Source organism: Narcine bancroftii, chromosome 6 (genome assembly GCF_036971445.1).
Source record: "Narcine bancroftii isolate sNarBan1 chromosome 6, sNarBan1.hap1, whole genome shotgun sequence".
NCBI classification, from domain to species: Eukaryota; Metazoa; Chordata; class Chondrichthyes; order Torpediniformes; family Narcinidae; genus Narcine; species Narcine bancroftii.
Window position 1 is genome coordinate 134,781,170 of NC_091474.1, and position 23,846 is coordinate 134,805,015.

Sequence of the window (23,846 nt, forward strand, 5' to 3'; positions counted from 1 at the left end):
CTCTGTTCAGTTGTGTTGCATTTTTGCTGTCTTTATAATTGATTCGCTGACATTCCCCAATGTCCTTGTACACAAGCAGACAGCAGAAATATGTACAATGAACTAACATGCTTACATTTGCTACAAAAGCTCAATCTTGTCGTGGTTTGATTTTGATAGCTGTTTGAACACTGGCTCTGCCATCATTTTTGAACAGCACCATGGATTTTTAAAAAAATATCTAAATGAAAAACATTTACCATTTCTTCCAATAGCACAGTGCTCCCTCCATACAACATTGAAGAGACTCTGAATAAATTCATCAATACAATTACTGCCTTGCTATCTTGCCAGTGTAGTATGTGCTTGCCATAAACTATCCGTCTTTCTGCAGCTGCAGGGTGTAAATTTCTGCAACCACCTTATTTCTCCTTTTTCCAACACCAAGAGGTATTTGAATCCCCAACTAATTTCTGGCAATACTCAGCAGATCAGGGAGCATCACAGAAGAAATAAACAACGTTAACATTGAAAGTTAATGATCATTCATCTGAACTACCTGATCACACTATCCACATTTATATCATCATCCATCCTTGACCCTACACACTTAACAATTGTAAACATCCATAAATATTGCAAGGTTTTTTTATTTATGGCTCGTATATTAAGTGACCAACCTATATAGACTACAGAATATTTTGCCTCCTCACCATTGGCTTGAGAGGATCATTATACCAGTTGGCCTCAATTGTACCATTTTCCATTGTGTGGGTCTTCAGTAAAATTATCTTGTCAGCACTTGATCTCAACTGAGAGAGCACCAAATAAAAACCAACCTATTCTCCCATATGATAGAAGCAGAATCAAAGATAACCTCAAGTGCTACCATAGACCTGCTGGTGGGGGTAGCAGCAATATCTGATCTGCCCTTGAACCGAACTTTAATCTAATTTCTCCTGTTGCCAATCTGCAGATGCTTCACTTGAACCTCTCCATATTCTAATTCTTTAAAGTTTTTACCATTACCGTTCTGCGTAACTACTTTACCTACTCTTAAGTATTGCCCTTTGGAATTTGGGCCCGTCACATGGAATCCATGTTGTTTGCTTGATTTTAATTTTTTTTAAGACTTATAGCACAGCAATGAGCTCCGTGCTGCTCAAGTTCACCAATTAACTTACAAACCCCATACGTTTTTTTTAAGGATGGGAGGAAACTGAAACACCTGGAGGAAACCCATGTATAAACTCCTTACAGTCAGTGCCGGATTGAAACCTTGGTGTCTGGCGCTGTAGAAGTGTTGTCCTAACCACTACGCTAACCCTGCAGAATAACTTGGGAATTCATTGTGGCAAAAATAAATTTATCATTCTTCTTTCATGCAGCTCTAGAAGTGTGGTTGAGAATTGAAGCACCCCTCTGTAAATTAACTGAAACATTTGTATTCACACTTTTATTACAAAATGAAGGAAATTAAATAGTTGCAAAAATCAAAGCTTCTCAATCGTGTTTCATATCTTGGTTGATGAATGTAAAGTATCATTTCAATTTATTTTGCTTATCAGCTATAGGAAAACAATTAAAATAATACTCATAGAAAAACTAACCAACACAATAAGGCAATAAGTCCATTGGAGAGGAGCTATTTTCTGAAATAAAACCTCAGTAACTATTGGCATAAACCAGATTTGGATCTTTAATACATAGCCCAATCCTTAATTCCAGCTCAAAATAACTAAGTGACAGAAGTACTTCTAAAATGTCATATTGGAAATCCGAAAAGTAATTTGTAAAAGTTGATCATTTTTAGCCAAATGTCAAGTTTCAAATACTTTGCATGCTATTTGAATGTAACTTAATTTATAACAAGATCCAATTGTTCCATAGGTTTTTGTAATGTTGTTAAATTGGTACTTTCATTTAAAGAGTTTGGTCTCATTCATCCTTTCAACTGCTTTGTACTGTCTCAGAGCTGTTGAATAATCTAATTGAATAGTTCTCTTCATTTGATTAAAAAATGATTCTGTTCTTCCTCTAAGTGATTCATTGCAAGTTCCAGGCATTGTATATAGTGCTTTAAATTGCAAGTTGAATTGATTTATCATCTACCTTCATCTGAATCTTATGACAAATGATTGTAATATGAAGCAGCTGTTCCATGCAGAGTAGAACAATGAACTGTCATTTGCAGTTGTCGATCACCCTCCATATTTCCATTTCTCGTGCCTTCTTTTGAACCTATCAATAATCTACTTAAAAGGGCAACCTAGAATGTATTAAAATGGATTTAAATGCAAATTGTTCATCTTAAGGTTTATTATACAAATCAATACAATTTTAAATTTTATTATCATTATTGTTTAATGGATATTTCTGCTTTATTCTAAACAGACAGACTTTGAAAAGGATGTGGACATTGCATGTCGGTCAGGTAAGAATTGGCAGCTTTATTATCTCAGTTTATTGGCCATAATGGGAATGTCCAACTTCAGTCAGAAGTATAAAGCTGATGGTTTCTGCTCATCATCCCATTGTGCATCTCACCTAACGTCACCCAACCATTTCCTTCCTCAGTAGAAAAGTTAGGTGTACTGTGGAACATGAGGAAGGTTTGACGTCAGCTGTTAGGGTATAGTACAGCAATGTGGGAACCTTGGACAAGGCATTGCTGCCAGTGCCAGACTTGACATAGGTTAGAGTTCCAGTCGAACACCTGGCCTGACCCCTAACACACACTTATTATTATTTCAGAGTTGAAAGTTGCCCATGTGCAGCATTTAGTGCGTCACCGTCTTCAGATTATTGCAAAGTAAAAGGATCCGGCAACTTCTCTGGCATATTACCCTGAAATGTTTTCAAGGAATTATTGTAGCAGGTGGTATTGATAGTGAGTTAAAATGATTGGTCTGTCAGAATTTAAACAGGTGCAGAGACTTGGGGAGAGGTAGAATATGTTCCTCATTGCCCTTTGGCCTGATCATATCTTGGATACTCAGTGATGGCAGTGCATTAGGTTAAGTGGAGGTACCTGCTAATATTCTGTGGGGATTATTTTCTGATTGGAAATGGGAGAGAGCCATTGTTGCCTGGTTCCATGAGCATACATAGGTCCTGGGAGGAAGATGATTGATGATGCCAGTGCCCATTGTAACTCCAGATACCTGCAACGTAAACTCAGAAGGTTGTGTGGTAAAGGACAGAGACGAGCCATGAGGCTATTGCAAAATTAACACTGAATATCAATCTTGTAAGTTGTGTTCTGGTGCTCCTCACTTCCTGAAATCTTGCTCAGACCAACAAAATGTAACTTCAGAACCAGATTTGGTTTCCAGACTGAAACCTTGTCAGGGCAAGGTGAGGAAGCCATTGCACTATTTAAGTCAAGCTCAAGTTCTTAATGCATCTCCTGAGGGAAAGACACCACGCAAATCCCACTCAAAAATAATCAAGAAATGTAAATGACAGTGTAAGGCATCTTCCTGTGGCATTCTGAACATTTAGGTTAGAAGGTGCTTAATCGGGACATGTAATATGCAAGTACCTTCATCTAATCATGGTCCATTCCCATCATTCTACTGTCCATTGGGTTCTCCAGTGCTAATGGCTTTGCTCAGACATGGCTGACTTCTCTTCAATTCTCCACTCCCATCGTTCTTGCCCTATAATCACCCATTCCCTGACTGTGTCTGGCAATGGTAAGAGTGAAAGTGTTGATGTGCTCACTCTTCAACACTGAGTGGTTGTGACAGGTGATCTTGTTCATGACCTATACTTCTTAGCCCAAACATTGTAGAAAAATATATGAATGGTGTCTAGTACGTGGAGCAGTTAAAAGATCCTGGTTGTACATGAAAGCTGTTTGTGGCCGGTTTCTTGACAACTTGACGCAGGTTGCGGCTGAGATCTGGGAGAAGCATTGGACTTGTACTGTATGCATCTTTTTCTCGGTTGATGTTGGATGCCACTGTTTTGAGGGCGTCACTGTGTGACTGTATAAAGCCTTCCGCAAGAATGTGAGGTAAGCAGGGGATGATGTCGGCCAGTCCGCAACATTGATGTGACCCCTGCATGGCCATTTTGAAGTCCAAGGTCTCGCTCATCCTTCTCTTAAACTTGCATAGCTGAATGTGCAACAAGCCAAAGGTAGGACTCTCCACCAGCATTATTTTATGGGGTCTTCTAATTGATTAGTTGCTGTTTGATAATTAGCCATGAATATTATCCTACAAATGATTGGCACTTTTTAAAATTGCAAAAGACGCTTTGTGGGCTGTACACTTTCTACAGAAGAATTTGTTGTGACTTTAAAGTTTCGATTCAAACCACTTTCTGCCATTTCTAATTATGCACTTGTAGGTATTCCCTTTGGAATACAGCTTGACAGGGAGAATGTGTACAGTAAAGTGACATCTTCAGACGCAGGAAGGGGAGAAGGAGATCTTCACTGAGGGGCTTTGGGGGAACAATTCTCTGTCTGAACAGAGAAAGGCCCAGTGTGTAAGATATTGCTGCAACAATCAGAACTTCTCAGTGGGATATGATCCCAGCTCCACCCCAATCCAACAGTAGAGCAGGGCAAGGGCAGCACTATCAGTGGCCGAAAGGAAAATGGGACCATGTGCACCAGCCATGCTTTTAGGCTGGAGTTAGTTGCAACAAATCATGGGTTCATTCTTTTGCTAGAAAAGCACAAGATTTCATGAGGCATAGAGGTTTCTCCACAGTGCAAAGGGTAATTGAATGTGAGTGTTTTGCAGATGCTACCAACCATTTTCATGTGGGATAGGAATCAAAAGGGGATCCTATTCTCAGTTGGTGGATGTCCACAGGCAGCAGACCATGCAGGTCAATGCCCAGAGTTGCAGAAGTAATCATGAAGCCTTCAATTCCTGCTGCTAACTGCTGGACCCCCCTCCACCACCCCATTTATTTATGTGCTGCCTCTGAAGGGCGAGTTGAAGGTCTATCACAGCGCTAAGCATATGGGGGGCAGGGTGGAAGGAGAAGGCAATGGAGCTTAAAAATACTGGGGGGTAGTTGTGATGGTAAAGAGGCACATTGAAGAGAGATTGGGTTGCAGTGCTGCAGGGAGTGACAGTAGCATTTGAAGCTTTAGTGACCTTGAACATGAATGAGACCATGAGCAGTCAGATCCTTAAGATTTAACCCCTGGAAGTGAACAGCGCGTCTACCTCACACTTCCACTGTGTGTCTGGAGTCTGCATTGACATGCTGAAAACAGGTGATCTCTTCTTTCCATCTTGACCCTTGCTTTCAAAGAAGTGAAGTGCCATCTGTCCTACTTTGCACTGTTCTCCATGATTTTCTAGAAGTCCTGGCAACACTTGCTGCAGTTGCATAGTACCTTCCCCAGGTCACTGATGCCAATTTTCTCCTAGTTGGTATTGTTAGCACCATGCTCACGGCTTAAAGAGAGTATGGATTTCTACACACATTTTAGCCACACACGGCACCTCTACATCATAATTTCCTCACCAGTTAAGGCCAATTCACATATTAAGGATCCTGAGAGATGGACAGCACAGACAGTTTGTGGAACAAAGGAACCCTGGGGATTGGCGATTTGGGACTGAGATGAGCCAGTATGAGGATGACTGGAATTCCCTGTCCCCAATGCCAAACTCTTATTTATTCCTGCCAATTAATCTTTAAAGTAAGCTAGAGATATTGGTCTAAAAATTCACTCCTGATTGATTTGGGAGCAGACTTCAGGGGCTGAATTATCTACTTCTTTTCCAATTTCTTCTTACAAGACATGAGAAATGAAAATGAGTTATCAAGAGCAGGAAAATTAAAGAATTCATTAGCCAAGGAAGGCAAGAAGTAGCTAAATTACCACGAGAATGGCAGGAAAAGAAATGGCATTTTGATGACCATTGTAATTGTAGTCGTACATCAGAACCTTCCTGTCTCGACACCTTATCTGCTCTCCTGCTTTGTTTCACCATTAGCACAACTTTAGCAAACCTTGGTACCCATAAATGCATGCATGAGCAATATCTCCAGTTGACCTGAATGTATGTGACCTCTCTTAATTTTTGAACTGGCTGAGACATAAGTATTTACAAAACAGGGCTTTCCAAATTGTAGAAAATGGGTATTACAGGATATCTTAAATGCAATCACTGAAGTGATAGTGGCTTGGAAATTTTGTCACATTGTTGAATGTTTGTATCAGTTGTGTGACCAAATTTCTAGGGAAAAATGCTTGTCAAAGTAGAAAGGAAGTTCTTTTGGTTATCAGTATAGCAAGATTGTGTCCAATAACAGGAGGTACACCTACACATCTCATTCTCTTCTCATGGGAGGATACGTTCATCCGATGTACAGTTTTCCATTGAGCCCAAACCACCCCACTCCCAGTCCAACTCTCCTCTGAGCACAAGCCAACTCTGCCCCAGTGGCTGACCATCAGGTTGAGCCTTGTGATGCAACTCACCCTCCTACGCCCAAGCTCCATTGCTGACCACTGTCTTGACCCTTGGAGTAAATGATAGCCTTTCCTATGCCTCGCATGGATAGCTCATCTGCATAGCAGGAGGTGGTGCTATTGCCTCACAGCTCCAGTAACCCAGTGACCATGTGGGGTTCCCCTGGGTGATCCAGTTTCCTTCCACATTCCAAAGGCAAGCAAGTTGGTAGGTGAATTGTCCACTGTTAATTACCCCAGTCTGTTGGCAGCTGGTGGGAAAATCAATGAGGGGAAAATGGATATGAGAAAGAATTGAGTCCAGGTCAACAAGTGGGGAGATGCATTTGATGGGCTTGCTCCAGAAGCCAGCATAGACTTAAAGGGCTGACTGGCCTTCTTTTATGCCAGAAGTAAGAATGACCTAAAATCTAAATTGAAGCTGACCATTTCCTCACATCACACCTCCCTCAAACATACACCTTTTGTTTCACAACCAAAACCAAACTGTGACTGATGGAGAGGCCTTTTAGCAGAAATAGTGTTCGGTGCTGATCAGCATTCATGGCAGCTTGAGCTTAAAGCTTAAAGTGCAGGCTGGATCAGTGGAACTCCCAGACCATTTTGCTAGAAAAACAATTGAATGCACTTGCTCCCTCACATCATTGTACACCAATCCAAATCTTCCACAAAACACAGAGAACTAATGATAGTACTGGCACATTGGGTTCAGTGGAGTTTTCCAAGAACAGAAACGGGCCTCAGCCCTTCTAGTCCATGCCGAACTTTTTTTTTTGCCTAATCCCACTGACCTGCACCCAATCTGTAGTCCTCCATACCGCTCCCATCCATGTACCTGTCCAAATAACGCTTAATTGAGCCCGCATTCACCATTTCAGCTGGCAGCTCGTTCCACGGCCCAACCACTCTGTGTGAAGAAGTTCCCTCTCATGTTCCCCCTAAACATTTCCACTTTCACACTTAACCCATGTTCTTTGGTTTGTATCTCACCTACCCTCAGTGGAAACAGCCTATCTACATTTACTCTGTCTATCCTCATAATTTTAAATACCTCTATCAAATCTCTCCTCATTTTTCTATGCTCCAGGGAATAAAGTCCTAACCTATTTAACCTTTCCCTGTAACTCAGTTCCTGAAGTCTGGCAGCATCCTAGTAAATCTTCACTGCACTCTTTCTGTCTTATTGATAACTTTCCTGTAGTTAGGTGACTAAAACTGCATACAATACTCCAAATTTGGCCTCACTAATGTCTTGTATAACTTTTAACATAATATCTCAACTCCTGTACTTTTGATTTATGAAGGTCAAAATGCCAAAAGGTCTCTTGACAACCCAATCCACCTGTGATGCCATTTTCAGAGAATTATGTATCTGTATTCCCAGATCCCTTTGTTCTACCACACTCCTCAGTGCCCTACCCTTTACTGTGCATATCCTTTCTTGTTTGTCCTTCCAAATCCAACACCTCACACTTGTCTGCATTAAATTCCATTTGCCATTTTTTTAGCTCATTTTTCCAGCTGGTCCAGATCCCTCTGCAATCTTTGAAAACCTTCTTCTCTGACCACAACACCTCCAATCTTATTATCTGCAAACATGGTGATCCAATTTAACACATTATCAGCCATATCGTTGATTTAGATGACAAAGAACAATGTTCCCAGCACTGATCCCTGAGGCACATCACTAGTCACAGGCCTCCAGTCTGAGAAGTATTCATCCACCATGACTCTCTGGCTTCTCTAGTCCAGCCATTGTCCGAATCCAGTTCACTACTTTACCTAGTGTTTGAACCTTCCCGACTAACCTCCCATGCAGGATCTTGTCAAAGGCCTTGCTAAAGTTCATGTAGACAATATCCACAGCCTTTCCTTCATCAACTTTCATGGTAACCTCCTTGAAAATCTCTATAAGATTGGTTAAACATGACCTACCACACAAAAAAACCATGTTGACTATCTCTAATCAGTCCATAGCTATCCAAATAATTGTATATCCGATGTCTTAGAACACCTTCCAATAATTAACCTACTACTGATGTCAGGCTCACCTATCTATAATTTCCAGGGTTACTTTTGGAGTCTTTTTTATACAATATGAGCTACCATCCAACCTTCTGGCACCACACCTATGGCTAAGGACATTTAAAAAATTTCTGCCAGGACCACTGCAATTGCACTGCAATTTGCCATTTCACTGCAACCCCTCTCAAGGTCCAAGGGATTATCTTGTCAGGCCCTGGGGATTTATCCACCCTTATTTGCTTTAAGACAGCAAACATTTCCTTCTCTTTAATCTGTATAGGTTCCATGATCTCACTGCTTTTTTTCCTATTTCCCACGATTCTGTGCCCTTTTCTTGAGTGAATACTGATGGAAAAAAAATTTAAGACCTCTCCCATCTCTTTTGGCTCCAGACAAAGCTGACCACTCTGATTGTCAAGAGGACCAGTTTTGCCCCTTACTATCCTTTTGCTCTTAATATACCTGTCAAAATCCTTAGGATTTTCTTTCACATTGTCTGACAAAGCAACCACATGCCTTGTTTAAGCCTTCCTTATTTATTTCTGGAGATTTTTGTTGCTTTTTTTTAATACTCCTCAGGTACCTCATTTGCTCCATGTTGTCTATACCTATTATACACCTCTCTCTTCCAAACCAGGTTCCTAATATCCCTTGAAAACCAAGGTTCCCTATGCCTTCTAGCCTTGCCTTTGGATCCTGACAGAAATATGCATACTCTTTACTCTCAAAGTTTCACCTTTGAAAGTCCTCTGCTTACCTCACACATCCTTGCCTGAAAACAATTTATCCCAATACACCCATTCTAGACCTTTCTCATTTCCTCAAAATTGGCCTTTCTCCAATTTAGAATCTTAACCCGAGGCCCAGACTTATCCTTCTCCATAATTAACAAAACTAATTTAATGAACACTTGGACCCAAAATGTTCCCCTACACATACTTCTGTCCCCTGTCCTGTCTCATTCCCTAATATTAGATCCAGTGTTGAAATTTCTCTAGTTGGTACATCTATATATTGATTTGGAAAATGTTCCTTTATTATTAAAATATTTTATTTTGATTTCGAAAACTCTCCTGAACATATTTTGACAACTCCAGGCCATCTAACCCTTTTACAGTATGGGTGTTGTAGTTAATATTGGAAAGTTAAAATCTCCTATTATGTTTTCTGTAGCTCTCTGTTATCTCTCTTCAGATTTGCTCCTCCAATTCTCACTGATAGTTTATAATGCAATCGCATGAATGTGGTCATACCTTTCCCATTCCTCAGTTCCACCCATATAGTCTCAGTTGAGGAGCCCTCTGGTCTGTCCTGCCTGAACACAGCTGTGATATTTTCCCTGACTAGCAATGCCACTTCTCCCCCTTTCATCTGCACCCGTTCTATTGGTTCTAAAGCAACAAAACCCAGAACATTGAGCTGTCAGTCCTGCCCCTCCTGCCATTAAGTTTCACTAATGACCACAATGTTATAATTCCAAGTGTCAATCCATGTTCTGAGCTTCTCTGCCTTTCCTACAATACTCCTTGCATTGAAATAGATGCACCTGAGAACACATCATCTTTCCCTTCCTCCACTCCTCTATCTTCTCTGGCACACTGATTCCCCTGCCCCACAAATCTAGTTTCAACCCACTAGAGCAGCACTAGCAAACCTTCCCGCAAGGCTACTTGATTTGCAGCTTTTACCTTCCTGAGTTTGTTTTCCTTGACTGAAGATGAGTTTTTCGAAACATTTGTGAGAAAAAAGTCTTCCCTCTTCAGGAAGCTTGTCAGTCCCTACCAATGTTGCTCATGTACAAAGTGTGCTATCCACATCAGTATCATGCCTCCTCCCTTGCCTGTCATAATTGGTAAAGTCGCTGTTCTCATGACCCTTCCCTCTGCCACCACCTTACCTGACCCAACCTTTGATGGTACAGATGGGTGAGTCACTTCCTGCAAGTGTTCAGCAATGTGCAGCAAGTGTGGACGTTTGGAGGGAAGCCTGAAGAAAACCAAGCAGGATTATTGACAGTAGAAGCAAGGTATATATCGGGTCATTAGCTAGTGTATTATTGCCTGAAGTGAGAAAGTGCCCAGATAAACAGAATGTATTTGTTTTAAAACTGTCCAAAAAACGAAGAGGAAGGATGCAATAATTTTTAATGGGAATACGTCAGAAATGACTACATTAACCACAGTAAATCAAAATTCAAGGTATAAATTCTCATATTAGGGTTGACAAATGAAAGGCGATCTCAGAGGTGCACTTGAAAGTGATGTGCAAAATGTCACGGTCAGAATCTGGAATGCAACACTGCAGCCTTTTGTAGAAGGGTAAAGATCATCTGTACAGCTCAGAGCTTAGCAACGGTCAGCAGGTACTTCAGTTTGCTTCAGTTACTCCACAGCCTGAGCTGATTATTAGTTGAGAATACAAATAGGGTTGATTTTTCCAACAAAATGATGAATCATTTTTAAGTACTTGACTAGTGTCAGGCACTTTTAAAAATAAATGTTTTTAGCCAATCACAGAATGTTTTAGGCTTTCAATGAAAATGCTCCTTTCTGTTTTGCTGTTGTTTTTGGCAAGACTAAAAAATATTCATCTTGTTTATACTTTTCATGACATAGCGGGAGATATTTTGGCTCACGCTGGATCTTGGTGGGGGTACAACCCATCACTCACACTACTCTTCTTAATCCCTTACTCTCTCACACTTGCCCTTGAACTTTGATTCCTTTGCCATTGGCCTGTATTGGACCATAAGACATTGGTGCAGAAAAAGGCAGCCCATTGAGTCTGCCCTGCCATTTAATCATGAGTTGATTCACTTTCCCACTCAGCCCCACTGCATGGCCTACTCATCATAATCTTTGATGCCCTGGATAATCCAGAATCTATCACCCTCTGCCTTATTGTGGACAGTTAATCTCACAGCACATCTTTGGGATAGAACCATAGAAAGTGGGTGAAGGAGAGCCTTGCTACCTTGCACCACCATTCTATATGATCAAGGCTGATTATGTGACCTCGGTACCCCTTACTACAGGTACACAATCCTTTATCCGGAATCTTTGGGGGATAGTGTGTTCCAAATTTTGGATTTTTCTGGATTTCGGTAAGCCAGATTTAAGCCCACCCGAATTGTGCTGCCATATCCACCCCCATCCCCTTCCAGTTGCTTTGCCGTTTTCCCCCTCCTTGCCCACCCAACTCGCTCTGCCATCTCCCTGCCCACCTGACTTGCGCTGCCGGTCCCTCCCCCTCGCCCGTCCGACTCACACTGCCATCTCTCTCCCCACTTGTCGGATTTTGGAGTTTTCTGGATTTTAGATGTCCAGATAAAGGATTGTGTACTTGTACGATCCCTTGACCCCAATAGGGCCACATCCATCTCCCTTTTGAATATATCTAACAAATTGGCCTCAATGACTTTCTGTGGCAGAGAATTCCTCAGGTTCACAACTCTCCGAGTGAAGGTTTCTCCTCATCTCGCTTGTGAATGGCTTAGCCTTATCCTTGGTTCAATGTTGCAATTCTCAAGTGAATTTTTAAAGTTATAATTCCTGAATGTGGAACAAAAGCACATCTGCATATTTTCTGCTGTTAACTCACATGAGTGACCACAGTTAACAGCTGTCGAAGTTCCTGAGAGTTCACTTGAGCACTGTCCTTCACAAAGGTGTTTGTGCCAACTTAACAAGGCTTTGATAGATTTGATCCATCTCTGTATCCCTTTTATTGTATTTACCCAGAGTTTGAACTGATTTACTTATTGGAGGGCAGGAGGGTTGTTTGGATGTAATCATTGGTATTGATGACAGTATTATTTCTTTTATTTTGGATATGCCAAACCAAAGATCATCTTGAACAACACCATCGATCATCCCAGATCAAGAGCTTTTGTAGAACTGGCCATTCTATAATGCTGCCTAAGTATCCAAAGACAGGTGATCTTGAGTTCTGTTTGGTGTGTGGATTTAGTGGTATCTTTGTTTCCTGTGTTGTTACTGTCTTGTGGGAAACCTAGAGCAGCAGAAGTTAACTTGTAGAAGTGATCATACAGGTCAGTAAAAATCTGATTTCATGGATTAAAAATGAGAAAAGCAGGAGACATAAAGAGTTTTATTTTCACACAAAAAAAAGTTAAAATGAATTTGAAGACACCAAGATGACACCAATTCAATCTGAACTTCCAGGTGAAGGTTTGATAAATATATCAATGACAATTTACAGGGGTGTTGGGAAAAAGCAGTAATGAGATATTTTTGAAAAACCAGGATACTGCACACTGGGCTGAATGGGCAATTCCTAATGTCCCTTTCTATGATTTTCTGTGATTATGAAACCTTTCTTTCTGCTATTTTAATGGCAATGCAATTTAGGGCAGGCTCCAACACTTTGGATAGTTAACTGAAATTGGAACATTTTTCAATAAGTTGGCACTTTCACTAAGTATGGGATTTTCATGATTTAAGTAAAAGAATTGGCACATTAAAATATGAATAATTTATCTGTTGTAGTCACACAAGGCATGCAGTGAGCCAAAGAACTACACAAAGTCAAAAGTGAGTTGAACCATTTGACTTTACTAGAACTCTGGCACACAGTTAAATCCCTTGGAACCTGATGACACTCCTGGGACCTTTATGACATAAGCTGCCAGGGTGTGGATTTGCCCTGCATCTGGAGCTCTCACAGTCAGATCTGCAGCAGACTTGCCCACGAATCCATGAGCTGGTTCACCTGTTGCGTGAGCGAGCCATCACAAGATCCCCCACCACCCAGAAGTGGTGTTAGGAGGTGTGGAATCCATGGCCAACACCTCTTTAGTCCGAATGGGTGGCAGACCTCGTTGGCGTGGGGGTGACACAGTCTCAGGGTGTTCCAGGTCTAGGTGCGCCGGCTTGAGGTGGTCACTGGTGAAAGTCTCATGGTCGCTCACATCGATGCATGTGATCTCATTCTGACACACCACATTGTATGGGCCCTTGAATGGCTGCTGGAGTGGAATCTGTGCATGCCCCTGCAGACAAAGACATAGTCGCAGTCCCAGAGGTCCCTGGGGTCAAAGGAAGATGTTGGGCTGTGGCACGAGGTTGGACAGGAGCTAGTGTTCCTACCTTCTCTCGGAGTCTTGTGAGCACTGCCATAGCTGTCTCTTCTGGGCCACTTTCAGTGGGGCGCCATATACCAACTCTGCCAAAGTTATGAATGTCTTCTTTGGGAGTCATACGGATGCCAAGAAGCACCCATGGGAGTTTGTCTACCCAATCCGGGCCTTGGAGGCACGCCATCAGGGTCAACCAGGTCCCGGTGGAAACGCTCTACCAGGCCATTGGACTGTGGATGGTAGTCTGTGGTGTGGTGCAGTTGGGTCCCAAGTAGCTATGCCAGTGCCGACCATAGGCTGGACATAAACTGTGACCCCCCCCCCCCCCCCCCCCCACCACCACCTATCTGAGGTGATGTTGGCAGGCAGGCCAACGTGCAACCAAGCTTGCAATGAGGGCTTTGGCGCAGGACTCCATGGAAGTGTTGGCAGGCGGTACGGCTTCTGGCCACTTGGTGAACCTGTTGACCATGGTGAACATGGTCCGCGAGACTGTCAGCGAACCAATGATGTCCACATGAACATGCTCCAATCTCCTGTGCATCAGCTGTAAGGGTTGAAGGGGGCCCGTCACATGCCTTTGGACTTTGGAGGTCTGGCAATGTATGCATGTCCTGGCCCAGTGCCCAATCTGCTTGTTTAGTCCGTGCCAAGCAAACCTATCTGCCACCAGTTGGATGGTTGCCTGAATGGATGGGTGGGCCGAACCATGTGGTGCGTCGAAAATACGACACCTCCAAGAGCCTGGAACGATGGGCCTGGGTTGGCCGATGGACACATCGCAGAGGAATTTATTGCCTGTTGGGCTGATGGGGATGACCTCAGGTTGCAGGCCCGTGACTGCGGTGTGGTAGGCCGGCATTTCTTTGACCAGCTGCTGTGCCTCAGTGAGCGACACATCACCCAACCCTGGGGACAGGGAATGCACCGAGTGGATGGAGGTGTGAGACAATGCATTGGTCACGACGTTTTTCCCAAAGGTGTGTTTGACGGTGATGTATGACAGGTGGCGTTGCTGCCGTGCTGACCATCGATCTGACACTTTAGCAAAGGTGAGAGGTTTGTGGTCCGTGAAGACCGTGAACTCCCGTCCCTCCAAGAAACATTGAAAGTGCCGGATGGTGAGGTAGAGGGCAAGCAGCTTCATGTCAAAGATGCTGTATTTCAGCTCCGGGGGTTACACCGGAAGAAGGCAAGTGGTTTTCACTGACCCTCAATTAGTTGTTCTTGCGTGCCGTCAACTGATGAGTTGGAAGCATCAGCCATGAGGGCTGTGGGCCATTCTCTCAGGAGGGTGGCATTTGCAAGGTCGTCTTTGGCCTGCTCAAAAGCCGCTGCTGACTCTGTGTCCCTGGTGATTTCCTTGGCCTTGCCGGACATCAAACTGAACAGGGGTCACGTGATTCAGGCCGCTGACAGTAGGAATTGGTGGTAAAAGTTGATCATGCCCATGAACTCCTGTATTAGGCCTGGCAAACTGCCATATGGCCTCGACTTTCGCCTGCAAGGGACCCGCTCCACGCCGGCCCCCAAGGAAATCAATGGCCGACAGCACGACTGGCACTTCCTAGGGTTGATGGCCAGTTTGCATTCACTCAGGCAGCAGCAGAGTTGGCGCAGATATGTCAAATGTTCTTGGTGTGAGCGGCTAGCAATCAGGATATCACCGAGGTCGATGAGAACGAAATCCAAACCATGCCCCACTGAGTCCATGAGCCGCGGGAATGTCTGTGCTGCGTTAAAGCCTGAAAGGCATTGCAGGAACTTGAATAGGCTGAACAGGGTGATTAGGGCCATCTTGAGGACATCACTGGGGTGGACAAGAATCTGGTGATACCTGGGGACCAGGTCGGCCTTGGAGAAGATGTGTGCACCATGCAAATTAGCCATAAAGTCCTGAATGTAGGACACTGGGTAGTGGTCATTGCGGTGGCGTCAATGAGCCTTCTGTAGTCGCCGCATGGCCTCCATCCTCCAGCCAACTTGGGCACCATATGTACCAGAGAGGCCCACAGGATGTCTTGAGCAACAGACGAACCCCATCGCAACCATTTTCCTGAACAACTCCTTGGCGAGGTTGAGTTTGTTAGTTGGGAGTCTGCGTGCCTGGGCATGTAGCAGTGGACCTTGAGTGGGAATGTGGTGCTGTACACCATTCTAAGGGGCATCTGTGGAGAACTGCGGCATAATAATGGTTGGGAACTCCTCTAGTATTCTGGAAAATTTGTTGTCTGACAAAGTCATGGAGTTCAGGTGTGGGGCTGGTAACTTGGCGTTGCTGAGCGAGAAGGTCTGGAAGGCCTTGGCATTCACTAGGCACTATCCCTTGAGGTCCACCAAGAGGCAGTGGGCCCGGGGTAAATCTGCACCAATTAAAGGCTGTGACACTGCTGCCAGTGTAAATGACCAGGTGAAGTGGCTGGAACCAAACTGCTGTTGTTGGCAGCGGTGAGCACCGGTCCTGACTTCCCAGCATGTGTCGTAGGTCAAGGGGGGCAAGATGCTAATCTCCGCCTCTGTGTCTACGAGGAACATTTGCCCATAAGTAAAGGAGGCTATCACGGTGGCCAGCTGCCGTAGCTATTAGCGACAGCTGGGCCTATAATTTCCCAGAAAAGCAACAGGGTTGGGCAGCAATGGTGGGCTCCTGACCCCCACTTTTGGTGGTAAAAACACCACAAGTCTGAAATGGGATCACTTCGTGCTGCAGGCATCATTGGCTTCATTAGTGGCATGGGGAAGGTCCTGGCCTTTGGACGTGATGCAGCAACTTGGTTGATGGAGACCCCGCCATGCTGCTTGGTGTGTCGCAGGATATCTGCACGGGCCGCTACTTTGTGTTGGTCACTGAAATCATAGTCAGCGATTATGACACTTTACAGCATGGAAACAGGCCATTTAGAAAGTGCATATCTTCTGACATGAGTATATAAACCTTAAAGCATTTTACTTTATTTTCAGTCACATCTTTGAAAACACTTAGTTGTCACTGCATCTGCAGTTTCCTCCCCCTCCACGGAGCTGCCCGAAAGATGAAAAATAACATTATAGTTAATTAACACCACCCCCCCCCCCCCCCCCGGCAAGTTTACAGATAAATCCTGGGAAGTCTCCACCCCAATGGCAAGCGACATCAATCAACTCTTTGTCCTGGGTGACGCTATTGCTGTTTATTTCAAGATCTGCTATGAGCGAAGCTTCAACAAGGCACTCATTTGGCTGAACATTTGCTCCCATCTTCACCAAAAATTTTATGTTTTACTTCAGAGAACATTTACTTTTACAATTTTAATCTTGCATATTTTTTATCTTATATGATTTTTATTTTTTTAATTTATTTTCCTCCATTTTTTTTGCTGGTTGCTCGAGGTTGCTAGTTGTTTGAATTGCAGCTACCAAGGGGTTTGACTGTATATATTTTTTAGAAACCATAGTAAACCGGATAACAGAAAGCAATACACAGAGGCAGGAAATGGAAGGGAAAGATAGTTCCTAAATTCCCTTGAGAAGAATACTATTGTCAATTGGGGTGGAGCTTACTTGTCTGCAATTGAATTCATTCTTCATGAGACTACTTCACCTTGAACCACTGTGAGGGCCTACCTGAGGAAAAGGGGTTAAACAATATGATCAGATTTTTGGAATGTGGAAGAAATTGCTTTTCCTAAAAGCCAATTAGCTACTTCATTGAGTTGATATTCAAGCAATGAAATCTTTCCCAGAAAATTGCAGTCAAAGCAAATATTCAAATTGTTTCTTTGTGCCAAATGTCTTGAAAGTGCAAAGTCTGCTTTGGCATAATATGCTGAACTTTGTTATTTCTGAGGGGATCTGTGCTGTGTACATAGGCCATCTAGTTAGAGCTGCACAGCCTTGCAACATAATGAACTTAAGGCTTTCCTATTCCGCAGTGATTGAGGATTTGGAAGCATAAATTGATTTATGGTTCTCAAAACTAATTTTGTGGTAAAAAATACAAAATACTACATGGCCATCTTTAAATCATGGTAGCAATTAACCAATTTATATCATGCACTCTTTGTTTTTGCCACTTTGTATACTGTATTTAAGGGGAACAATTTCTACTCACTTTTTAGGCCCTGTATACCATAATGCAAGGCAGTTGAGTTAGAAGGGTTACTCAAAAGACAAGTCAGAAGGTGGTGGTTGCACAAAGCAAATTTGGGTTTTTAAAAAGCCACCAGTTTGGAGTAAAGTAAAAAGACTAAGGAAAAAAAAAAAGAAATTTTAAGAAATGTTGGGAAAATAAAGAATGCCATGTTTTTAACATTTGGGAAAATATTTGGCTGGGACAAACTTGCCTTTAACTTTGGATGAACCACCAGTTCCTCATTCAGCTCCTCCCTGATTTCTATACCTATAGATTAATGTGCAGAAGCTTAAGGTGAACTGGAGATTTCTGGTCTGCCTTCCCTACCAGGAATCATCACATAACATCCGGTCCCTCAGTCTGGTGTGAAAAGGCCACACCCAATTCACTTGTCACTGACCCTGTACCATGATGTACTACTTTCACTTGATCTTCATAGTTTTTTTTTCCAATTAATTTCTAGTGCTATCAGAGGTCCTTAACTACATTTTATCATTTACTTTCCAAATTGTTGAGCTCTTAACAATTGTTAAACCTCTGTGCACTGTTTTACAAAGGTACCTGTGAAAGGGTTCAGAACTTTGAGATCCATTGCCAGAGGCCACACTACTCCTCCTAGCCCCTTCCACTTTGCAATACGATCTCTCAAATTGTGCCTGACCACTTTACCTGTGGAGGTAAGGTCATAGCCATTCTCAGCCTCCAGGCCTCAGGATCAGTCTCAGCCACGGCCATGATCTCTGCTATTTATCACAGTTTGCTGCTCACTGCTCCATTAGGGAGGTCACCTTAACCCCACATTAAAGGAGATGTGACTTCATCTATTTTCCTTAATTCCATATGGAATTTCCTGCATTGCAGATTTCTTCTGCATTCAGAGATTGCAAACTTTTATAGAGCTTCCTGGTAACCTCTTGCCAGGGGCACCTGGGTGCAAGGTCTTGCAATAAATCAGTAGAGAAGTCTCAGCACAATGCTACACTGGGATGCCTGACTACGAACACCCATAATAGAACTTTCTATAAATTTCATTGGGTGATGCAAACTGCATTTTAACTCTTTGAAGAAGTACAAAAGCAATTTCTCGCCCTAACCTTTAACTGAAACTTAAATCCATGCCCCTCAGTGGAAGGTGACTGTTGTCACTCTCCATTTCGTAACTTAAGGCTGCCCTCTGGCATCAGGCCACCATCCTGCCACTACTTGGAACATTTCTACTTGCAGAACTACTGAGCTGTCGGCACCAGCTGCCTTGGCTCAGGGTATCCCAAATAAAATATAAATGCCTGTAGATGCCTTAAGAAAGTTCTTAACCAATAATCTGATGAAGTTTCCTGTACCTCTAGCTGTAACTTTTTGGAGCACACTGCATAACTAATTTGAGTTCAAAGTCTGGGTAAATAGCAATAATTTAAAAAAATTCAGTCAGACCTTGATTTTGATGCTAGTTTAGTTGGTTTTGTATGTGCTTATGCTCCTGAGGGAAAGAGAAAAGGGAGCATCAGAGGCAAATATTTATGGCTGTCATAGAACATAGATGTTGTGCTGGCTCATATATTCCTTTAAAAAAGAGTACTAAACCCACCCTACCCTGTAACCCTCTTTTTCTTTCATCCAAGTGCCTGTCTAAGAGTCTCTTAAATGCCCCCAATGTTTCAGTTTCCTCCACCATCCCCAGCAAGGCATTCCAGGCACCCACAACTCTCTGTGTTAAATAGATAGACAGATAGATAATAAAGATATAAATAATTAAATTGATAGATAAATAAATGGATGGATGAATAAATTGAGAGAAAAAACACTCACCCCTGATGTCTCCCCTAAGCTTCTCTCCCTTATCTGGTGTTTGCTGAACCTGCCCTGGGAAACAGGTGCTGCCTCCACTCTATCTATACCTCTTATAACCTTGTAGACCTCATTCTTCTATGCTCCAAAGTGAAAAGTTCCAGCTCTGCTCACCTTGCCTCATAAGACTTGTTTTCCAATCCAGGAAACATCCTGGTAAATCTTTTCTGCACCCTCTCCAGAGCTTCCACATCCTTCCTATAATGAGGTGACCAGAACTGAAAACAATACTCTTAAGTGCGGTCTCGCCAGAGATTTGTAGAGTTGCAACATAACCTCTCTACTCCTGAATTCAATTCCCCTATTAATAAAGCCCAACATCCCATAGGCCTTCTTAACTATTCTATCAACCTGTGTGGTGATCTTGAGGGATGCATGCACCCCTAAGTCCCTCTGTTCATCCACAATCTTAAGTAACTGACTATTAACCCTGCACTCAGCCTTCTGGTTTGTCTTTCCAAAATGCATCACATCACACAAATCCAGATTGAAATCCATCTGCCACTTTTCTGCCTAACTCTGTATCCTGTCTATACCTTCTTGTAACCTTCAACAACCTTCAGCTTCATCCACATCTCCTCCAATCTTTGTGTCATCCACAAATTTACTAACTCATCCTTCCACGTCTTCATGTAGGTTATTTACAAAAATTACGAGTCACTGACCTCCAGACAGAATACTTTCCTTCCACTACTACTTTCTGCTTTCCTTCTACAAGCCAATTTTTATCCACACAACCAGGGTTCCACTGATCCCGTGCTCATGGCATTCTGGATGAATCTCTTCTGGGAGACCTTGTCAAATGCCTTGTTAAAATCCATGTATCCTCTGCAATTTTCAGCACTTACAACAGGATCCCACTACCAGAAACATCTTCCCTCTCTGCCTTCCGTAGGGACCTCTCCCTCATTCACTAATCCTTCCCTACCAATCCCTCCTCCCTCCACCCCCCTCATACCTTTCTCTGTGGCCACAGGAGGTGCCACACGTGACCCCACCGTGGTCCGGGGCCCCAAACAGGCCTTTCAAGTGAAGCAACACTTCACTTGTGTATCCGCAGGACTGTTTACTGCATCCAGTGGTCCCTTTGTGGCCTTCTCTACATCAGAGAGACTGGGTGCAGACTGGGAGATAGCTTCGCTGATCACCTTTACTCTGTCTGCTCTAGTGACAGGGACCTCCCTGTGGCCAACCATTTCAATTCTACATCTCACTCCCGTACTCACATGTCTGTCCATGGCCTCATGTATTATCTCACCAAGACAACTCGTAAATTGGAGGACAGCAGTTGATTTTCCGCCTGGGCTCTCTCCAGTGGATGGCATTAATATCGATTTCTTTGGATTCTGGTAACCTGCTCTCCTTTCTCCCTTCCCCCTGTCTTCTTTCTCTAAGCTCTCCATCCCCCTTCCCTCTTTATTCATCTAGCCATCCCTCCTCCCTCTGCTTGTTTCTGTGACCTCCCTCCCTTCTTCACTTATTACATCCTGCCTTTGGGACCATGCTCCTCCCACCTTACCTTTTTGTTCAGATCCTTGCCGACATTTTTCCATACCTTGATGAAGGCCTCAAGCCTCAACCATTGGTTATATATCTTTATCTTTGCTATATAAAGTACACTGTCCTGCTGAGTTTCTCCAGCATTGATTCATTTGTTTGGAACTTTTGTGTTCAAGCCAGAGCTGCAGGTGATAATTTGTCGTCTGATGTAGATTTTGAAGGGCTAAGGGAGATGCGGTCTCATGTAGAACTGTTACATGGTAGATAAATTGGAATGGGTTGAGGATGGCTGGTAATTAATATGAGCCATGATTAACCTCATGAGGCACTTCATGATGGTGCATTCAATAGATGCTTAAGGGATAAAACTGTTTTGGTCAAGTAATTTTATAATTTAAAAATGTTATTGGATGCCAATGCTCCCTCTTCATTAACAGAAGGTTCCCCCCTTGGAATCTCTTGCAGAGTTTCATTCTGGAGTTTACATTGCGTAACTCCAAACAGTGCTGATTCCATTGTGTAATCCACCACACTAAAGGTGTTAAAAGGCAATCTATTTGCAAGAGTCTGATGAGTCTTGCAAATAGTCATCTATGTAAGATGATTTCTGCAAATTACAGAACTCATGACTGGAAATAAAGCAACTGCCCCAATAGAATAATCTGATCAGCAAAATATGTTGTGGATATAAAATTAATGCTGGTCTTGCCCCTGATGCCCACATTTGTGTATGAGTACAAAAGAGTGAAACATGTTTATTTAATACAAATCAATAACTTCAGAAAAATGCAGTAAATAGAAGATGGTTATGTACATAAACTCAATCCCACGCATTCACAGTATTTTAGATGGAGGATGAGCTTAAACAAGAATTTTTGCAGACTGTGATTGTAGTTCTATATTCAGTGCAACTCCAATGATCTAAAATCAGATTCTATGGAATCCTCATTTATCTGAATTTTTTTTAGAGACAAACTGACCTCACAGGCTGAAAAAAAAAATTCACCCGACATGAAATTAGAATGATTGTCCTCGTTTCAGGTAACTCCCTCCCCTCTCTCTTTCCATTTTTTTAAACCTACCCCTATAGACTTTTTTCTCTAAATCTCCCTTTCAAGCTATGTGCCGCAGTCTCCCAGCCACAAGCAGTCGGAAGAATCGCTTGTCCCAGCGTCATCAAAGAGGGCAGCCTCCCGGACAGGAGCAGGACCTTGGATTCAGAGGCCTTCCCTCCCTTCCTATCCCCCTTCTGTCCCTCCTTCCTCGTCACATCGGAGCTCCCAACACCAACTCCGAACCCTCCCCTCAGCCTACTACCGTATACGCACTCTGGGCTGCCCGGTGTGCATGTGCAGTAGGCCTAGGAGAGGAGTCGGGCATCGGGAGCTCCAATGACTAGGAAGACAGGAGTCCTCCAACTCACCAGTGAGTGTTTCACCAGCCCGGGAACCCTCCCCGGGGATCAGCAGCAGTGGGGATGTGTCAGGGATCGGCGGCAGTGGTTGGGAGGTCTAGGTGATTAGTGGTGGCATTGCGACCAGTTTTATTTTTGGTGAGAATTAAACATTATTTTAATGCTTTAAAAACCTTCCCTTGTTTGTTGTTGTTTAAACATTGATACAAGTTATTTGCTGTTGCTACTGGGCTGTTTTTAAAAATTGGCCAGTTTTCCCAAAAAAAAACTTTTAACTAACATAGACCCAGTCCCGACCATTTTGAAGAACCAGAGTTGTACTGTAATATTTGTGCATTGAACAGAGGATGGGCTATTGCCCAATCAATTCCTTTCTCTTCAGAGATATTTATACCATAGCACGCAGTCTATTTATGCTTGAACATTAGTGTTAGAATTTTTATGTTTGAATAATGTATCAAACCTTCTCACATATGACATCTATAGGAGTAATTATTTCCCACTCCCATTTGGATAAGCAACTGATGCTGACAAGAATCATAAATGTTCCAGCCTTCAAAATAAGAATTATTCCTGTATTACGCTCAGATCCCACAAGCTTCTGAGCAACCCCCAGGCTTTCACCTTAATAAATTGGTTAGCAAATTCAATATTCTTCGACTCTCAGAAGCTCACCGTGCAAAAGGAGGCAATCCTGTTCATCATGCCTCTGCTAACTGCTGGAAACATGCTGTTATCTTGATTTTTTTTTGCCTGTGTGTGGTCAAGTGCAACAACAGATAACAAAAAAGATTAAGATTGACTCAGCCGATAACACCACCCCTAATCCATACAGTTCTCTGTATAAGACATCTGGCTGTTTTGTCAGTGTTTTGTCAGTGACCACCAATCATTACTGACCCATTCACTTGAGGTAATAATATCATCTACTCAAACAAAACTTCTTGTTTCTCTGAATACGTTGGTGATGGTGACCTCAAAGAACCGTTCCAACTCCTTTCTGAAGTCCTTTATCCTGGATAATATTGTGGGTGTCCTCCCTGGCACTCTGTTTCAGTGTAATGTGATTAGGCAAGTGTATAAGCCACCCATAAAAGTAGCAGAGATAATTAAAATGTAGTGCTCATTTGTAAGGTTTTTAAGGGAGTTAAAAATGCAGTTCACTTGAAGCATAGGTTTTGGCCCAGTTATAACTTACAAAAACACCACCACTCATTCTCCCATATTGCTCAGACGAGAGTGATGGAGACAAACAGCAGAGACAGGCCTTTCAGTCCACTTAAGTCTGCGCTGGCGATCAAGTGCCGATTTACTGTCTATGAGAGAAACAAAGTGCTGGATGAACTCAGCAGGCCAGGCAGAAAGCAATAGACAGTCGACGTTTTGGTCTCTGGTTTTGGTCTTTCATTGGGAATTCCAG

General features: G+C 42.9%; 1 protein-coding gene across 5 annotated transcripts in view; it reads left to right on the forward strand.

Moving 5' to 3' along the window:
• LOC138736495 (adhesion G protein-coupled receptor B3-like) overlaps positions 1–23,846 on the forward strand; it is a 658,849-nt gene that overhangs the window by 602,016 nt on the left and 32,987 nt on the right. For 3 of the 5 annotated variants that reach the window (XM_069886125.1, XM_069886124.1, XM_069886127.1), the window contains 2 exons: positions 2,374–2,413; positions 12,304–12,393. In XM_069886125.1, the coding sequence (XP_069742226.1) occupies positions 2,374–2,413; positions 12,304–12,393 (130 nt within the window). The remainder of the gene's footprint in view (positions 1–2,373; positions 2,414–12,303; positions 12,394–23,846) is intronic. The other 2 variants (XM_069886126.1, XM_069886128.1) reach the window with 1 other exon arrangement.